We start from the raw sequence: 19,300 nt of genomic DNA on the forward strand, positions 1-19,300 counted from the left end.
ACAGGCTGCCTAACAAGGCATCTTCAACAAACCCTTTCACGCCCTGCGAGCTTCTTCTCACACAATGAAGCGACTTTCTGTCAAATCAGAATCTCAATCATCGATAATCATTCAGAGAATAATTACAAAAAGACAGTATAAATGAATTTAAACGGCCATATCTCACCTGTTTTTTGCAGCCAGAGATGATGAGAGACTAAAACCTTCGCCCGACTGATTGCTGTGGTCTCACCTGGGAAAGGGGCGTGGCTACAGACCGAGGTTTACCTGCGTCTGTGGGAGCGAAGGAAACGCGTCTTCCAGCCTGTGTGACTCTGAGTCATCAGTTTCAACGAGTAGCAACGACATCAACAAAAACCCAAAGGTGAAGGGAGATGTTTCCAAAATAGAAGGAAACCCTGGAGTAGCCTATTTTTAACCTGAACCTGAACTCCTGACACACCGGCAAATCATCCTGGTGATAAAAAATAATGATGACACTCTCAATGAAGATCTTATTTTCTTTTATTTTCCATTATTCAGGTTGATAATTGAATGGATTTATTACACTTTCTGTTAGTTTTATCCTCGGGAAAATCGATCCACATTTGCGTCAAACTTGGAAGTTTGAACAAAACCAAAAGAAGCATAGGCCTACTGTAATGAATACAGTCACATAGATAATGAAATGTGTTTTCAAGTTATATTAATTTTTAACAGAACATGGTGAATGAACACTTTGTGAGAACAAACCCGTTAAATATCATTCTGTCCTGATTTATACTGTTAGTCTTTATTTATACAGAATCAGTTTACACAGACACTCAAGAAGAGCAGCTTAATCCTTTTCTGTTAACTTTTAACTTAAATATTGAATTTTTCAATAATCCATATTGGTATCATAAATATCCCTTTTAAAACACTAACTTACATATGGCATGCAGACAGTTTGTATTGTAGTTATATAAAAAGTAAACCCGTCTAATTTAAAGGGAGATTTTCAGCCTTATCTGATGAAACCATGATTTTCCAGGTGGTGTCTCATTTTGCTCTGCTGCAGTCATGAAGGCGTGTATCTTCAGGGTGTCGCTACGCTGTGATGTCACTGTTAAATACTGTCAAAAACCATGACATCACTGCTGGGTGTTGTCAATAAAACAGGTTGTTATCAAAGCATAGGGTGCAGTCATGGGTGTACCTGGGTGCACCTCTAATCCAGACCAGCACGCTGAAGGTTTGATCTCATTGGTTGTGCTTCATTTTTATTTGTGATTACATTTTAAGCCACTGGTGTGATTTGAAGTTTGCCAGCCCTCGAGGGCCCCTTGCTGGCCTGGGGCCCCAAAGCAGCTGTCTGCCTTGCTTAATAACCAACAGCATGGTCAATAATACAACGTTTCTAATTGATTCTGAATGCAAATTGAAAAGGAACTTCTTCTCTGTTGACACTAAGAAGCAGTTAAAAGTTGAAAGCTTTACCACACCCACCAGTATAGTTAAACAGAGAAAGACACTTCCCAACATCAAAGGCTGTGGGACAATGACCATCTGACTGGTTTCCAGTTCAGCTTTCAAATCACTGGTGTGAGGAAAGTGGGAGAATCGGTCTCCAAAACACAAAGTATTCCTGTTTTTGGGACAGTGCTGTGTTGTGTTGTGCACAACAGGGGAAATGGCCGACAGACATGCAGCCATTTTGCAGCTTGCAGTCTGTCATCAAAAATCTCTGAAGAAAAAGTAAACACGGTTCAAGGAAGCTTTGACAAACAAGACTGTCTTACTAGTTGTTAACTAAACAAACAGCAGCCCAGTGAGTGCAGAATAAGAACACTCAGTGTTTGTGTCCTTCCATGCAAATTTAACAAATACACACACTGACAGGATATGTTTTTCAGGCTTTTAATTTTATTTATTTATTTTTACATTTATCACACATGGGGTTCGACAATATATTGCACATAAAAAAAAAAGCTGTCATTGAATAAACAACTCCACCCTGGATTAAGAATAAATATCCCGTTCATTGAGCAGACCTCAGGGCTCGGCTGACATCATCGAGGTTATGTGACTTTGAAGTGACGGCTTCTTAAATATTAACGCTCTGATAAAAAGTAAATGGTAAACAATTATTCAAATCTGGAAACAATTCAAACTTATTATTACAGATCAGACACGATTGATCATTTGTCTGGATCGGGTTTTTACTGTTCATAAGTTTAAAGTAGCTTTAGGCTTTCCAAAGTGGAGATTGTGTTTAGAAAAAATGTAGAATCGAGATGTTTCATAATTACAGTATTTAAGTTGGCAATGATTACAAATGCTTAAAAAATACAAATCTATCATACCACAGTAAATAACGTTCTTAATGTAAGCAGACTCTTCTCTTTAGCTACTTATAACGTCAGACAGTGTCCAGCTGCCTGTCCTTAAATCTACGCGTTTATGCTTCCTAATAACCAAAGCACACACCACGACAGTCTCATGTAGCTCGGACATTTCTCAAGCTGAAACCTAACTGACCTTACTCATTGGTTTAAATGTAACACGTAGCTTTAGCAAAGACAGGAGATACAACTCAACTCTATTCTGAGCTCCAACCTAAATATCTATCTTTGGCTCTGTCGTAAATATAAGCTAAAAAAAATAAAGCTCTGTTCCTACCATATTTCAAAATGATTCGGCTACGATGTCCAAAAGCTAAAGAAGACAGTTCTTAAAGTTTCCAGAACCTCATGTACCCTGTAGTGGTTTTATTGCAGCAGTGTCATTTAAAACCCCACATAAGGAATCCAACAGCTGCGACCCTCTATGACACTGAACTATCTCTGAGGCACGATGAAGAGTAAAGGCACTAATACACACGATCGCTACAGTAGGTTAAAGCTATAACTTCAGTATGAAAAAGCACTCTGATTAAACTCCAGCGTGGTTTAAAGTCGAAATGATAACAACGAGTCCTCTTAAACCATGCCATGAACTGTGCAGGATTTTGTTTCACCTCTGAATCCCATTTTGTCGTCCTTAGAAACATGGCAGTTTGTCATGATGGCACAGTGACCAGAGAAGCAGAAGTGAGACTTTATCTTTGTATCGCAAAGCTTCAGCTGTAGTGTTTTCGAATCAACAGGTCAATTTGTTCAAAAGAAGGTTAGAAACTAGTTAATCAGGTCGAGAGTGACGTTTCCTCTTTTGACATTCAATTCAAGCTGATTGTAGTTTTTTGTTTAAAGAATGGCTGGCACCTATCCTCATAAGGTGCCAACAGGTCAGAGTCTTAGGTTTGTGTAGTGGGGACTCTTAAAGTGACACGGCTTGACTTTCCTGTTTGAACGCTCGGCCCTCTGAGGCGTCTGTCAGACATACTCTCGGTTCTCGTAGTCCTTCTTAATGGCTTTTTTGATGCGGTCGATTTCATCCTCCTCCGAGCTGTCGTCGTATTTGTCTTTTTTCTCTTCTTTCTCTTTCTTCTCGGTGTCGCCGTCAGCTGTGTTATCGTCGGCTTTGCTTTCGGGCGAAGTCGCCTGCAGCTCTTGTCTGATCGTGTTCAGCTCCACCAGACCGTCGTGCAGCTGCGTGGCCACCTCCCTGATTTTGGCAGCAAATTCTGACTTGGCCCCTTTTTTCAGTTCTTTGGAGTCTTTGGCCACGAAGTAGATATCCATGCCTACGAAGAGACCAGTGAGAACACCAGTGGCCATGCTGGCGATCTGCACCGCTCTGGCTGCTGTGCTGCCGGCCACGTTGGCGATCTGCACTACACGCATGATCTCGTTAGCGTTGATCAGGATGGCTTTTCCCGCCATGGCACCATCCTCGTAGAAACTGCTGCTGAGCACGGGGAAGTCGCGGTTGTAGGTGTGATTTTTCATCTTGAGCAGGTCAAACTTCTTCAGGTTCTCGATACCCTGCTTGATGAACTTCAGGCACTTGTTGAGGTCGACCATCTGCTCCTGATAGTCCTGCACGATCTTCTCCACCTTCTTGCGATCCATGGAGTTGTTGACCTGGTTGGAGATGCCGGCGCCTGCTGATGTCAGACCACCTGCTGTAGCAACACCCAATCCCACGGCCGTCACGATCAAGGACACTCCCATGGTGACCGGGGCCAGGGCAAGGCCAGCGATGGTGGCCACGCCTCCAACGGCGCTGGTCGAGCCACCTGTGATTTGAGCGATCTTGGTGTTCTTGCTGAACTTGTCCAGGCCGTCTGCGATGCTGTTGAGGTCAATGACGTGCATCCAGAGGCTCTCTGCGCGCTCTGAGAACAACTTGTTAAAGACGCGGATACCCTTCTGCACCTTGTCGGCCGTCACAGCAAACGCCCTGAGAGGAGAGAGTGACGAGTGGTTAGACTCAGACCGTGTACTTCAGTCTTTTAGTCGACTTCTGAGATATTCATCGTCTTCTCCGATACATTTAAGGACACTGTCGCTTGAAAATGGATTTCACACATTTGTTTTGTGAGAAACACAAATGAATATTCTACTTTACTCCATTACACCTGGGACATGGTAGTCAGTGACAAAAAAACCGAGACGTCACTTACTTGGCCTCTTCTTTTTCTGTCATGTCTTCATCCTGAGACGTTTCATCCCAATCTGAGAGAGTGAAAAACACATCAATGAGATATTTGGCTTCATCATATCGTTTAAAAGACAACTAAAACAGTCTCCTCTATTTGGTTTCATGCTCTCAGCTACATCGGTTCCTGGCTGCAGGTACCAGCACTCTGCAAACCCATTAAATGGAGGTTCGGTAGTTATGTTATGTGTTGGCTTGAAGATGGGTCAAAAATCAGCTTTAAAATTTAGGGTCTCATATCTGGTCATTTATATTTATATATCAACCCTCCAAATATAAACCGAATGTAGCAGCAGGAAGATTTCCATAAATGGGACCACATTATATCACTGAGTAAAAAGCTGCATTCTTCTGATCCTGTAGGGAAAGGGAATAGTCAAATGAGTCCTCTCTGTCGCCAAACAAAGCTCGACACATGGTTTATAACTTACCCTCCACTGTGTTCCACCACTCCATGAGAGCCTCCCCATCCTGAAGGGACACCAACATGTCTTATTGTTATCCAAACAGTTAACAGTGAATCACATTGAACTCAAGTTTACAACAATTTAGTAAAAATATCTTCAAAAACCAACCTGTCTGTCTCTAGGTTGAGCTGGGTCAATACGGAGGTCGTCCAGCTGGTCGAACAGGGTTCGGTTTCCCCCTTCATTCTGAAGCAAGAAAAAAAAAAAGTATATATAATTTGTTAATACATCTTTAGATTTGTTTGTAGGCATACTGTGTGTTGGGAGACGAAGAAACTGAGGAACATAAACAAAGCAAGAAACCAGATACACTGATAAAAAGTGACATAGTGTTATGTTTCACTTTTTTTTTTACACTGGATTCATTGAGACAAAGAAGGGGAAGTAAAGGGGAAAATGATTCTGAATGCACTGCCTTATGTCTGCTGTTTTTGCAGAAGTAAAAGAGGCCACAGTCTTCTATGGACAGGTTCAAAAAGAGAAGAAGAGAAACGAGTCTGGGCACATTGCAACCTAAACTGATCTCATCTTCCATGTGAGGGACATGTTCAAACACGCTGTCGTTGTGTGCAGGGCTGAGTGCATGTGGTAAATACATGTCGACTCTTATAGTCTGTGTGGGGAGGACCTCCAGGAGACAAACAAGGGGCCGTGTGGCTTCTGTAATGCTGAGCCACAATGAGGGAGAATGTCACACATTTGTCTGGTGGACAAAGACTCAGACAAAGACTGAGTGTAAAACAAAGTCAAACTTTTTTCCCCTCACAAAGTGTGTGAGAGGTGATGGAAGGAAAGGACCATTTTTATTTTTTCCATTCGTTCATTTTCTTTACCCCTGCTGAGTTTCCTGCTCCATCCTGAGCGTTCCTCTGCAAAGCTCTGCCCTAAAACCACAACGCAGAAACACACCGTTTATGCATATAAAAAAAAATACATAAAATAAATCAAAATGATATTGTGTATTAATGAGGACATTTAAATTTAGCTACAAAGCAAAAGAGTAAGATATTGAGGAAACATATTCACAGGAAAATTATTTGTTTATTCCTCAGCCTGGTAACTTGTTCAGTGTTTGACTCAGCATGATGGTAGTATGTGCTTGGAATTCCAATAATGCTAACTGTGTCTCCAGGCCAAAATAACACAGTAATCCTACATGTTTTCCATGAATAACATCAGAGATACAGACAGGAGACAAGTGAGAAATCTATCTTTATCTAAAGCTTCGAGTGGTCAGAAGACTAAGAAAGGGTTAAAGAAGTTTCTGTGAGAGTGAACACGTCACAGTTTTGAAAGTTACCTTTCCCCGAGGCATGAAGGGATTGTGTTTCTTAGGCTTCTTGACTTTGGTCTGAAAGGAAAACACTCGAGTTATTTGGACTATTGAACTATGGTAACACAGATTGTTCACAATCATTGTAGAATTCAGATCAAACACTATTTCATTCAAACACAAGATAAAATACACAACACGTGTTCAAAGACCTCTCCTGATTTCTCCTTGGCCTCCTTGTCTTTCTTTTCCTCTTTGGATGAAGAATTGCCCTCTTCATCTTCTTTCAGCCCTTCATCATCAGACGGAGCCTGAAGAAGACAAAAAGGAACATTACAACAATATTAAGAAAGAAAGGAATCTATTAAATAAGGTTGTGAATGACCTCTTTCCTGTTCACACAGCAGAGGCAGAATCTAGTTTTTAACTGATAAAATCAGTTCCCCCCCCACAGCATTTTATAGATTATTAGACAAACTTTGTATATGACTTTTTATTTTTAATGATATGTCATGGTACTGGTGTAGATCTTAAATATAAGCTCCATAAGAGGCACTGAAAGCTTGAAATGGGTGAAAATGGAGTTTCGTACTTAAGGAACAATGACGTGTTATTGTGATGTTGGCCTGGATCAATCTCTTCAAATTCTAGTTTCTCCAGTTCAGCAACTATCAACTGAACAGGAGTGAGAGTTCACTGCCTGGATAAACAAAACTCATGTGACTGCTGATTTGAAGATGGAAGAGAGCAGAAGACGTGAACCTAAATTAAGTGCAAGCTTACTTAGATAAAATCCTACCAGCACTATCTTGTGCTTTAAGTGTGTTAAAAAGACTTTTTTTTTTCACTGAAGTGTGTAAAATGTTCCAGCGTTACCTTGACCTGAGTCATGAAGGGATTATGTCTCTTCGGTTTCTTAACCGTGGTCTGAAAAGAAGCATCAGGATTAGACTGAGGTTAGACAAACAGGTCAGATGATCCTGGAGTAGGTGGAAAAGAGTTTATTTAAAGACCTCCTCGGTTTTCTTTTCCTCTTTCGATGAAGAATCGTCGTCTTCTTTTAGCCCTTCGTCATCAGACTGAGCCTGAAGCAGATTACAAGTGTGAACCGGTGAGTACGTAACAATGAGGAAAACAAAAAAAAATGTCCCGAGAAATGTAACTCAAGTTTGCAAATGATGTTTGAAAACAGCACGAGGAGAGAATTAATGAAGTACATTGTCTCTATGGATATCAAAGTAGGAACAAAGAAACGCTCTCTTAAATACCTTGGCTGCTGCACGTAGCATGAATGGATTATGGTGCTTGTGTTTTTTGACCTTGGTCTGAAAAGGAAAAAGAATGTAGCACATGACAAAGTGCAGAGAGACTCGAGGAATGACCACTAACCCTAAGACCTGCGACTGTGCTAATGTAAGAAAGATCTGCAACAGTCGACCTGTGACTCTCCTGGTAGCTTTTGAATAAAGTTTACTTCTGAAAAGAAAATGTTTCACTTCTCCAAATGTCCCGATCAAATCTACATCACGCACCTTAAATCAACTAAATGTATGAGGACTATTTAAATACGGTGAGTCACAGGTACAGGCCCACTTTATCTTCAACCAAAACAAAATATCAATTGAATCATTGAATACAGACAGCAGAAGTCATGTGTCTACCAACAACATGTTCCAGACCCATACTGTGGATTATGGCTTCAGATAAACTTACCTTTTTGCTCTCTTCATTGAGGATTTCATCATCCGACTGGCTCTGCAGATAATTCGACACGTGAGTAATGTGTGCAGCAGGAAAGTGTTCTTCATGCACTCTTCTGTGTTTGCCTGATACAGGCTTTAAAAGGACGATAACTGAGCCTCTACATATATAACTATTCAGAGGAACTCACACTGGATGAAATATCTTCAGATGGTTTCTCATAGAAATGTTTTTGAGATCTTCCACAACAACTTTTTAAATGACATCCTCACCTTGTTCCTAATACATCAACGATCTACCAGTAAGCCAATGAATCCGTCTTACACAGTCTGTGCTCTTACCTCATAATTGTTGTTCTGCTTTTGCTGACCACGTCTCGCTGTCCTGTTCACCTCCTGAAGTTTAACCAGAGCAGTTTGTTAAAGCAGAAGGCTGAGAAACCAAGCAGAGATTATTCTGTAAACACTGAAGGCTTAAAGTACCTCCTGTGAGGGTTTGACTGCAACTGCAGGACTTTCTTTCCTCTCACTGGAGATCGTGTCCTTGTTCCCCTGCAGAGGACACAGAGACAACTTTCACAAACATGGGACCAATATCCAAGACATAGGTGTAGTTCTTACTTTTGATAAAGCCTGAAGAACATTCAATAAACAGATAGAATTAGACTCATATGACAGATATATTCAAATGTGGAAAAGCACTGGGGAAGAACAAGCCAGCCATTGTTGTGTCACTATAAGAAGGGCGAACTGTACCTGATTATCCTCAGTTCCTCTTGATTTCATTTTGTCGTGCGCGGACGTCCTTTTCATCTCCTGTAAAGAGATCACAGCTTTAACAACACAATTCAAGGAGAAAGAAGAAGTGCTCTCGCTCAGACTCGGGCTGAGAGTGAGCTGCAAACCTCTTCAGTCGGTCTGGGTGGGACCAGTGGAGTTTCACTTCTTTCCTTCCTCTCTCGCTGGATCATGTTGCCTTTGACCTGTCAAGGACAACGCACATACGCTGTCACACACACGGAGTGACGCGGTGCGTGCGCTGGAGCAGAGGGACAGGCAGGTTGGAGAACAGGAGGCGGGATTCAGAGGGAGGTAGAGGGATGTGGAGGATGAGGCGGAGCGTCAGCAGGAAGGGTATTTCTGACAGAAGTTGATAAGCTGTGTGCGGTGACTGATGACTCATGAGTGATGAGAAAAATAGACTGAGCGTCTTTGGCTTCTCTTCCTCTTGATTTTCAATCTTCATGTAAACTGAAGTCTTACACAGGAATGTTGAATGTAACTGCTCAATGTGACCTGTGACACTTTGTGTTGTTTGGTGACACTCGTGTTATTGAATAATCACTTCAGGTATTGAACGATCACTCATTGTTATCACCTCCTTCTCTGACACACACACACACACACACACACACACACACACACACACACACACACACACACACACACACACACACACACACACACACACACACACACACACACACACACACACACACACACACACACACACACACACACACACACACACACACACACACACACACACACACACACACACACACACACACACACACACACACACTCCTCCCTCCATTTCTAAACTATTGCAGAATTATTTTATGGCACGGGGTCGGACACACATCAAGGTCGGAAAAAAGGAGTCACGGGATCTTTAATCTGAGGCACTTTAAAAAGTGTCTTCATAACAGAAGACTAAAAGTTACGTAAGTGCAATAAAAAAAAATAAAAACGTATCTACTGGTGGCTTTTCACAATATCTCTCACTCAGCCGTTCAAACACAGATACACTTCAAAGAGAAGCGAGAGCAGGACATTGGATCCAAATGCAGAAAAGGTCCTAGTGTGAGCATGTGAATAAACAGGAAGTGGTAACCTTCCCCTTAATGCACTACAGCTGAACACAATTTAGAGACTTTCTTACTGCGCTCCGGGGCAACTGAGGGCTGAAAAACACGTGTTCAAGGAAAAAAAGATTCACTTGTGTGAAACGTATGAAATCTCCCAATGAAACAAGAAGGAGTGAAGGCACCTGTTTGTTGTGTGAGGACTTGTCAGTGCTTTCAGACGGATCCTCGTCATCGGAGTCCACCTGTTTCCCATGCTGAGGGCAAAGTGGAGAGAAGGGAGGAAAAGCTTCTTAGTTCTTGTCAGTGTCTTTAAACTCGACCGTTACAGTCAGAACATCTCTTACTCTGTTTGCAGATCGGAAAGGATTCAGCTTGGTCATCGCCTCAGAAAATTTATTCTGAACAGGAAAAAGGAAAAGAATGAAATAAAACATGAATGCATGCTTCATTTTCTGGAGGAAAACTATCAAATACATATAATGAATCCTTAGAAACCTGTTTGTGAGTGTGTGGGCCCTCTCCATTGTCAGACGTCTCCTCCACGTCAGAGTTAGAGTTCTTCTCCTGCAGACCAAGCCAACAGTTTGGTAACACAGAAACAAAGAGGAGAACATCGTCTGCGTATAACTTGATCATTTTTTTGGACTATTGGTCCAGGAGAAGCCTGAAGTTTGTTTGAGTGCAGCACAGTGAACTTTTTTCCCACCTTTTTGTCTGTGTAGAACGTGTTCTTCATCATGGCATTAAATCCGTTCTGAAATAAAGCAAAGTGGCCGTTATTGTCCACTCAACAACAACACATAAGCTCTTACCCTCACCTTAATGTCACAGCAGATATTTGATCCTGGTTCTATTTTTAGAGAGCTGCTTTTAGGACATGCAAAACTATCTTAAAGCCACAGAGCCCACCTGCTTGGCTTTGGGTTTCTCTTCTGTAGAGTTGTTCTCGTTGGAGTCTCCCGTCTTCTCTTTGTCCTGTTACAACCCAATACACAAAGTCAGCATGCACTCATCTCAACATGTGACCAACACTGTCATGTGGCTGGTAGGAGAAAGGCATATGAAGCAGAGTGTAGTGTGACGTTTAATGACCTGAGAAGAGGAGGAAGGATTCTTCTTCTTCGCCGATGCTTCACCCTGAGAAAAAAGTTGGAGCATTGGAAGTTACGAACTGATCTCATCTGAAAAATAAAACTGTTCCATGTTTGGAAGTCTGTCTCTCACCTTTGAAGACTTTTCTGTCAGACTGTCACTGCTGGCGGAGAGTTCAATCGCAGCGTTCAAATCATCCTAAACAGGTGGATGCAGCATACAGTCAGAATTAAAGAGGCAGGCAGGAAAAAAAACCACTCAAGAATTCAAGCCTTAGGTAACTCAAAGAAAAGTTTACTGTGAAGTGGAAAATGATCTGTGTGATGTGGTCGGAGATTTTCACACATCGGTGACTTCATAACTGCCCACGGACTACAGCTGGAAATTAGCTGCAAAGGCTAAAGCTGCTCCTTTTAATGTAAATAAACTAATAAACTAAATAAATAATAAACTAAACTGAATCAGGCAAAGAAAATATTTGCAGTACTTTTTAACCCTATCTTTACAAGTACTATTTAAATACAGCAATATAATACAGTAAGCAAGAAAAAACTGTTAACTGAACAAACCAGTGAGCTGTAAGCTGGCATGTACTGAACTGTTAAGGTTTTTGTTTACTGAAGAAGTATCAAATGTTTGTGAAAACTGATGCTGTCAACGTTTTTGATGCCAAGATTCCCAAAGGGCCAAGTGTCCAAATATTTTCACTTTGTTACAGACTTTAAAATCCAGGTACTGCTATGCAGCTCTGAGCTCAGACTCAATGGAGGGTTAGCTCACGTTGAAAATATTTTTTAAATGGATTCATACCAAACTGGACTATTCAGTAAAGAAAATATCCCTCCAAGGTGAATGTGAAAACGTGACCTGAAGTAACCTCTTACCTGAGACTGAGATTTGGCAACTTTCTTTTTAAACACACCCCCAAAGATTCCTCCTTTCTCCTGAGAAACAAACACCATTTTGAGATTTACTGTTTTGGTAGACTGATCAGTAACGTGATGGCTCAAAGTCAAGGTGGCTGAAGTGATCCGAGCTCACCTTTGTGTTGTTCCTCTCAGTCAGATTGTCGTTGCTTCCTGAGAGTTCTCCTGCTGCAGACAAATCCTCCTGGAGAAAGAAACGTTGACAGATCAGCATCAATCTGCCATCGTTTCTACTTCATGGGGAGACAAATAAGCTGCAGAAATACACAACTCTCACCTGAGATTGTGCTCTTGCAAAAGGCTTTGGTGATTTTTTAAACATCCCACTGAAAACTCCTCCCGACTCCTGGGGGGGAAAAACACACAAAAAAGCTTTTCAATGATTTTGAATGGAGGAAACTATTGAAGTATTGCTCTGCCTTGATGAAACTCACCTTAGTGTTGTTGTTCACAGACAGATTGTCAGTGCTGCCTGAGCTCTCACTGGCTGCTAAAATATTCTCCTGAAGGCAAGAAACAAATGTCTGAATAATCTCAATCTAGAGTACAATGGTTAGAAGTAGTACAAGCTGCAGGATGGCTCCGTGACTCTTACATGAGATTGTGTTCTTGCAAAAGGCTTTGGTGATTTTTTAAACATCCCACCGAACAGTCCTCCCGCCTCCTGGAAGAAGAAATCAGAATCTAAATGTACGTATGCATCATTCACACGAAGATGAGGATGATTATGTCTCTGCTGTCACAAACCTTAGCGTTCACAGAAAGGTTGTCAGTGCTGCCTGATTGCTCACTCGGTGCAGTCAGATCCTCCTGCAGGTAAGGAAACACACAAACCCCTCCCTGATTATCATCAGCCTTTCTTCAAAATGGAACAAAGAAGAACAGGTGACACGCTCAACTCTTACCTGGGATTGTGTCTTTGCTCTTGATGCTTTTGGAGATTTTTTAAACATCCCACTGAACACCCCACCTGACTCCTGAAAGAGGAAAGATGTCAAATAAAGTATTTGACATTGTTTATATTTTTCTTTTCATATTTTTCTATATTTTTTGTACATTCAATAAACTTTTTGTTAAATCTTGAACGCTATTATTTTTACTGGACCCTGGTCACTTTTACACTTCACACTGTTTACAGTATTCTATTCTATATTTATTATTTTGTACATTCAAATATCTCCTTATATGTTTTTGTTTATATTGTATTATCGCTAAACGGAGTGTTTATTGTTATTGCATGGCCTGCGGAACAGTCCTTACATTTCACTGCACATCTGTATGAGCATGTGACAAATAAAAATCTTGAATCTAGTTTCCGATGTCATTTGGGAAAGCAACACACACACACACACACACACACACACACACACACACACACACACACACACACACACACACACACACACACACACACACACACACACACACACACACACACACACACACACACACACACACACACGCGCGTGTCTGTGCAGTGAGGAGGTAGGAGCCTCTGAATGTCTAATCGAGGTGTGAAGGATTTTCAAAACTCACCTTAGTGTTTCCATTCACAGACAGATTGTCGCTGCTGCCCGAGCGCTCGCTGGGTGCAGACAAATCCTCCTGCAGACGAGAAACAAACATGATTATCATCATGTGCTGAGAATATCAAAATCATCCCATAAAGATACATCCCAGCTGGACTCTTACCTGAGATTGTGTTCTTGCTCCAAAGTGGGATTTTTTAAACACCCCACTGAACACTCCTCCTGACTCCTGGAGAGAATCATAAATGATATATATGAAATTAAACACATGTAGAAAGAGCTGCAGCAGACTGTCAGATAGACGGGCAGGGATTTAAAGCTTCATCCACCAGCCTGCACTGCTTCCAAAGCGCTGACAGATGCAGGTTTAGCTTGCATGTCAAACATCCACAAAAAAACAAAACACGCCCGTCCTGAACAATCACCTACTGAGTCACGCTCGCTGCACATGCAGTTGGTTCAATTACATCACAGATTTAAAGGAAGAAACAAAGTATCGCCATGTTTCTACACGTGATTAATCCAAACATTTTTCAATTCCATCCTGATGATTTTTTTTTTTTTTAAAGATTTATTTTTGGCCTTTTTGCCTTTATTGATAGAGTCAGAGGACAGTGGATAGAGTCGGAAAGGGGGAGAGAGTGGGGAGAGACATGCGGGAAAGTGGCCACAGGCCGGACGCGAACCCGGGCCACCCGCGCGAGGAGCAAAGCCTCGCAACATGGTACGCGCGCGCACGCTGCCGCTGCGCTATCGGCGCCCCCATCCTGATGATTTTAAAGACACTGAGTTTTTCCTGCCAGACATTATGATCACAAATCCATGTCACTGATTTAAATACTTTAATGTCCCTTCAATATCATTGTTTGGTATGCCAAATATATATGCCTGTAATATGGTTAAAAACTGGGCAGTATAAAGGCTAAACAGGAGCATCACAGGTTTTTCTTTGAGTCCAGGATCATTTGGATGGATGACACTCACCTTAGTCGTGCTTTTGTCAGACAGACTTTCATTGCTGGCTGTGAGCTCATTGTCCAAAAGATCCTAAAACACAAAATGATCCGTCAGCATTTAAATGAGACAACACTCTTCATGGAGCACTTTAGCGTTTAGCTGCGTCCTCCAGAGATTTCTTTGCATGCAGGACGGGGAACATGAAGATCTTGTTTCACCTGAGAAGGCCTCCGGGCATGTCCGGCTTTCTGAGGCCGTTTTAGGATCCCACCAAACACACTTGATTTTTCCTGAAGAGAGGAGAGCAGAGAAGAGTTTAGCTCCATATTTCTCTGAGGGTAAACAACATGTGAGCGAGCAGAGAGTAAACTCACCTTTGAAGATTTGTTGTTTTCTGTCAAGCTGTCACTGCTGACAGACAGGTTCACATTTTGCACAGAGAGGGAGTCCTGTGCAAACATTTTGGAAAGAGTTCAACATTCGTTACAAAAACTTAGACATGTATTCAAATATCTCTGTTAAGAGATGAGGAGATACCCAGCTAGCTAATAAATACAACATGCAGACAATGTTGTTTTTTAAAAGCCCTGGAATTAGATTATATGTTCATGAAAAATTTAAATCCAGACGTCTTGAAATCCTCTTTTTGATGACTTCATGTCACTGATTTGCCCTGCAAACAATTCTGTGTTTGGTAGATGGCTTACAACAGAATTGTTGTTATTTGGTGCGACTTCTTATCTTTTAAACTCTAGATCAATATAAGGCGCTGAGCTGAGTGGTTATGTCCCGCGGTCCATGTACAGAAGTTATAGTCCTCGATGCAGCGATCGTGGGTTCTTTGGGGGAACCTTTCCTGCTCATCATCCCTCACTCTTTCCTCCCCACATTTCCTCTATTCTGCTCTCCAATTCCCCCCCTCCCAAAAAAAGGAGAAAAAGCCCCCAAATACCATGTAAACAGTAAATATTAAAAAGATCTAATTTAATACCAGAACACTTAAAAAAAACTAAGAGATGTACAGTGAGTTGAAGAAGGACACTACACACCTGCTGCTGGCCATCTTTGCTGGCTTTGGTGGTCTTCTTAAACATGTCTTTGAATACACTGCCCTTCTCCTGAAAAAAATAAAAATAAATATGTAGAAGTAGAAGAAAATAAAAAACAGATTTAAAATAAAGCCAAACATAAAACTATGGAGAAAGGAGTCCTGAGCTTCACCTTGGAGCTGCTGTCAGTCAGACTGTCGCTGCTCTTCGAGAGCTCGCTGCTGGCTGATAAACTGTCCTGTGAAGTCCAAACAGAGCCAACAGTAAGGGACAATATTCTGAATAATAACGTGGGATTATTTCCATTTAAAGTGACTGCAGGTCAAACTATAACTAAATCACCTGTGCTGGGGCTGATGGCTCAAAAATCTTGGAGGATCTTTTGAACATCCCTCCGAATAATGCTGCTTTTTGCTGCACGAGAGGTCAAACAAAGAGAACGTCACACATTAGGGAGGAAACCACAGGGCTAATATGTACTGTGGTTACAGGTGTGACATACAGCAAAGGCACCTTTCATCACAGTTGAGTAAGACACAGTAAATATTCTCTGTTATGCCCTGTGAGTCAGCAGCAGTCTTGCCTCTATGAGGGGACTGACGAGGAGAAAAGGATGCTCAGAATGACTGAGCGTTTATATTCTCACATCTTTAGGTCCAGAGTTCAGGCCTGGACTTGAAGCTGCCTTCACGTCTGGACAGGAATCAATGTTAACAGTAAATACAGAGAGATTGTTCCCTTCATAGATCATCATACTTTAGATCTGATTGACCATTTTAAGAAGCACATGCTACTGTCAGAATAAAGACAGAATCACCACCATAACCTGCTGGCTCTTTATTTACAGTTTCTGCCCGAGCATTTTAGAGAGATTAAAGAGAGAAAAAGGCCGGCTTTATGTTATGGCTCATTAGGATCCTATTATAATCAGCGCAGCTCGCTCGTACAGGCATTTTGAGCAGAAACTTTTTTTTAAAATAAAATGCTTTTTAGGGAGCCGTAAGCCTCGTTGTTCGTTGGCTGGAGTCCATGTGGGTCAGTAGACACTCAGGTTACCACACTATATGTTCAAAAACACTGACAGTGGATTCTTCATTATATTTCCCCCTTTAACTCCTTCTTAGCAAATGTGTTACTGCTACACATTTGTCCTGAAGAAACCTTGAAGGTTAGTCCGGCCATAGCAACAGGGCTGCACTTTCTACACTTAATGATAACCATGAGGGTGTACTGCTGATATTTAGAATCTCACCCTCATAGACAATGTTTAATGTCAATTGCATCGTGTTGGTGTAAGAACAGCGCCCTTAGAAAACAAAACATGCCACGGTCTGTCTACATACTGTAGGCCTACTTTTGAACTGCAGCGTGTAGGTGTGTTGAGTTTTTTGTAAGGATTGTTTTTTAACGTTTATTTGGGTAACCTGAGTGTCTATCGACCCACAACATTTAAAATAAATCCATCCAGTCATCAGTTTGTGACATGGTAAGAAAATCCCCTCCCCTCCTCTGGTGTATCCACCCATGGACTCCACCTCCAGCCAAAAGCAAAACTTTTGCGCAGGTCTGCCATTTGTGTTGTCTCTACAGAGGAGTGATGTCTATGGGGAAAAATCAGGGGGCTCATTGCATTTAAAGAGACACACACACAAAATGTAGCATTCTGACTAAGCTGATTTCTACAGGGTCAAAAACCTTCTCTGCAGCTTGATTCATCTTCTATTTGGACCAAAGCACAGCACAGATTTAGACCACAGGGGGGACTGTTTGAATGGGTGAAAAAAGGGGAGAATATGTCCCCTTTAACCGACTTAAACAAAGCCAACATTAACATTAACTCCCTCAAACCCCTGAAAAGCCTGGATTTCCCTCGGGATCAATAAAGTATCTATCTATCTATCTGTCTGTCTGTCTGTCTGTCTGTCTGTCTGTCTGTCTGTCTGTCTAACCCCTTAAAACAGAAAGTTGAGGGTTGAGTGGTGCAGTCAGTGGTTATTCCACGCGCCCCATGTATGAAGGCTATAGTCCTCCAAGTGGGCAGCCCAGGTTCAAATCCAACCTGTGTCTCTTTTCCATCATGTCATCCATCACTCTCCCCCTGATTTCAGACTATTCACTGCCCTGTCTCTCCAAAAGGCAGTAAGTTAAACAACAACAACAACAACAACAACAACAACAACAACAACAACAGAAAGTAAAACAGGGTCAAATAGTTTTTAAAATAATTTCCAGAAAATATTTACTCACAGCGACACCTCCTCCTCCTTCATCACACTCCAAATCCAAATCCATGTTGTCATATCGATCCTGTCAAACACATCACAGTGTACAGTCAACATGCTGCATTCACGTGCTGCTCGGATGGTCCAAGTACCCGAGTCGGTGAAGTAAGTATGTTCATGTGATTTTAAATCGGAGAGTCTAAATTTTGTAATAACAGCAAAAAAACAACAACAAAAAAACAAAACAGCGTTGATGCTACAAAAAAGATTAGTAACTGTGTTAAAAGTGATATAATTGAACAAAAAGTTTATGCGCAATAGGTGATTAACTGAACATATTTCGCCCCCTATTTGATGACGATTCTGACGCCAATTGGGTAAATCTGGCACCTTCATAATTCTTTTCCGAGTTGTTGTTCCGACGTGAGAAAGTGTTCATGTGCGTTTAAAACTCTGACACTCGTTTTTTCGTTGTGTCCGACACAACCTGAATGCACCAAATTAACAGACAATTCAAACACAGCAAACACGGTTAACGTTAAAAGTTACCGTCTGTGTCGAGGATTATGAGACTTAAAAAAACACTTTTCATCACGAACTTTAGCTAGTTAACGATAAATGAACTCACCATGGTCTGTCGTTGTTTAGTGTTTAAGTTATTCCGCGGTGATTTAAAGAGACGTTGCCGGCCGTTTGGAGAGTTTCTGTTGATACTGTGGGCTGTTGTCACTCCCTCAGCTGCGGAGTTTAAGATCCTCCCAGCTTAGAGAGGGAAAAAAAAACAAACAAAAGAAAAACACTTCCCTCAGGTTCTTATGACTGGAGTGTCATAGACTGGATAACCTACTCTTATAAAGAAACCTGCACATCCAGTTTGTCCTTCTCCTGTAACCTGGGAGGATTCCGTCCAGGAGTGGGCGTGTCTGTCACCTAGGAGACCAGCCTCATGCTGCTTTCATGGGCCGCTCGGAAACTCGGAAGTTTATCTGGAAAAATATAGTTATATGATAAGCGTAGAAGTTACAGTACCGCGTTAAAGTTTAAATTAAGGATAGTTTAATGAAAGGCAGCTGTGAATAATCTGTAAATAAATGAACTGATCGTAAAATGTCATATTGACACTCCACTGTGATTCAGAAAGAAACAAATAGTATGATTTGTTTTGTATAACGCCAGTGGAAACTTAGTAAATTAATTAATATGTCAAAATAAACAGAATTTGCACACAAAAAAATTTATACAGAGATAAACTCATTAACTGAATTAATTACTTATTTTCAAGATACATCTCTAAAATGTGCTGGGATGCATCCTCAGTGAGGTTCCCAGAGGTTTTTAAGAGTCTTTCAACATTAGACGGCCCTCATCCAGGCAAGGTAGGCAACTGTTTGGGGCCCCAGACCAGTAGCGGGCCCCTGACAGGGATCACAAAGTGAAGTCAAAGCAGTGGTCCAAAATGTGAAAACGCTGCAATGACAGGGAGCCGCCATAAGAGAGTCTCATCTGAAAAGGACTCGCTCTTCTTGTCCTGCTGAGCTTTGCATGCATTATTGCTGTGAAAACTAAAGTTTGTCAAGGAAAGTCAACAAAGAAAAATAAAAGAAATGTGACATCTGAAGAAAAAAATACAAAATAATGAAAATCCTCTCTGATT

The 19,300-nt window shown here is 41.5% G+C and overlaps 1 protein-coding gene across 3 annotated transcripts; it reads right to left on the reverse strand.

The window, feature by feature from the left end:
- Nucleotides 1-1,863: 1,863 nt before the first annotated feature.
- Nucleotides 1,864-18,600, reverse strand: apol1 (apolipoprotein L, 1). Of its 3 annotated transcripts, none has more exons than XM_079347398.1 (40): nucleotides 18,508-18,600; nucleotides 18,275-18,408; nucleotides 17,672-17,731; nucleotides 15,767-15,838; nucleotides 15,597-15,662; nucleotides 15,425-15,493; nucleotides 14,750-14,824; nucleotides 14,594-14,665; nucleotides 14,403-14,465; nucleotides 13,582-13,647; nucleotides 13,426-13,494; nucleotides 12,795-12,866; nucleotides 12,637-12,699; nucleotides 12,485-12,553; nucleotides 12,324-12,392; nucleotides 12,167-12,235; nucleotides 12,005-12,073; nucleotides 11,848-11,907; nucleotides 11,096-11,161; nucleotides 10,964-11,008; nucleotides 10,781-10,846; nucleotides 10,578-10,625; nucleotides 10,367-10,435; nucleotides 10,216-10,269; nucleotides 10,054-10,125; nucleotides 8,906-8,983; nucleotides 8,757-8,816; nucleotides 8,484-8,552; nucleotides 8,343-8,396; nucleotides 8,014-8,055; nucleotides 7,569-7,625; nucleotides 7,314-7,385; nucleotides 7,177-7,227; nucleotides 6,513-6,611; nucleotides 6,328-6,378; nucleotides 5,861-5,911; nucleotides 5,136-5,213; nucleotides 4,992-5,031; nucleotides 4,526-4,577; nucleotides 1,864-4,302 (listed from the first exon to the last, which is right to left on the reverse strand). In XM_079347398.1, exons 2-40 carry the CDS (start codon nucleotides 18,275-18,277, stop codon nucleotides 3,333-3,335), a joined length of 3,330 nt encoding a protein of 1,109 aa, XP_079203524.1. In that variant the 5' UTR covers nucleotides 18,278-18,408; nucleotides 18,508-18,600; the 3' UTR covers nucleotides 1,864-3,332. The 3 variants fall into 3 exon arrangements, with proteins under 3 accessions (XP_079203524.1, XP_079203522.1, XP_079203523.1); XM_079347396.1 differs by having other exon boundaries at nucleotides 18,494-18,593; XM_079347397.1 differs by lacking the exon at nucleotides 8,906-8,983 and having other exon boundaries at nucleotides 18,494-18,592.
- Nucleotides 18,601-19,300: the final 700 nt, after the last annotated feature.

The sequence above is a fragment of the Symphodus melops genome, assembly GCF_947650265.1.
Source record: "Symphodus melops genome assembly, chromosome: 7".
Lineage (NCBI taxonomy): Eukaryota > Metazoa > Chordata > Actinopteri > Labriformes > Labridae > Symphodus > Symphodus melops.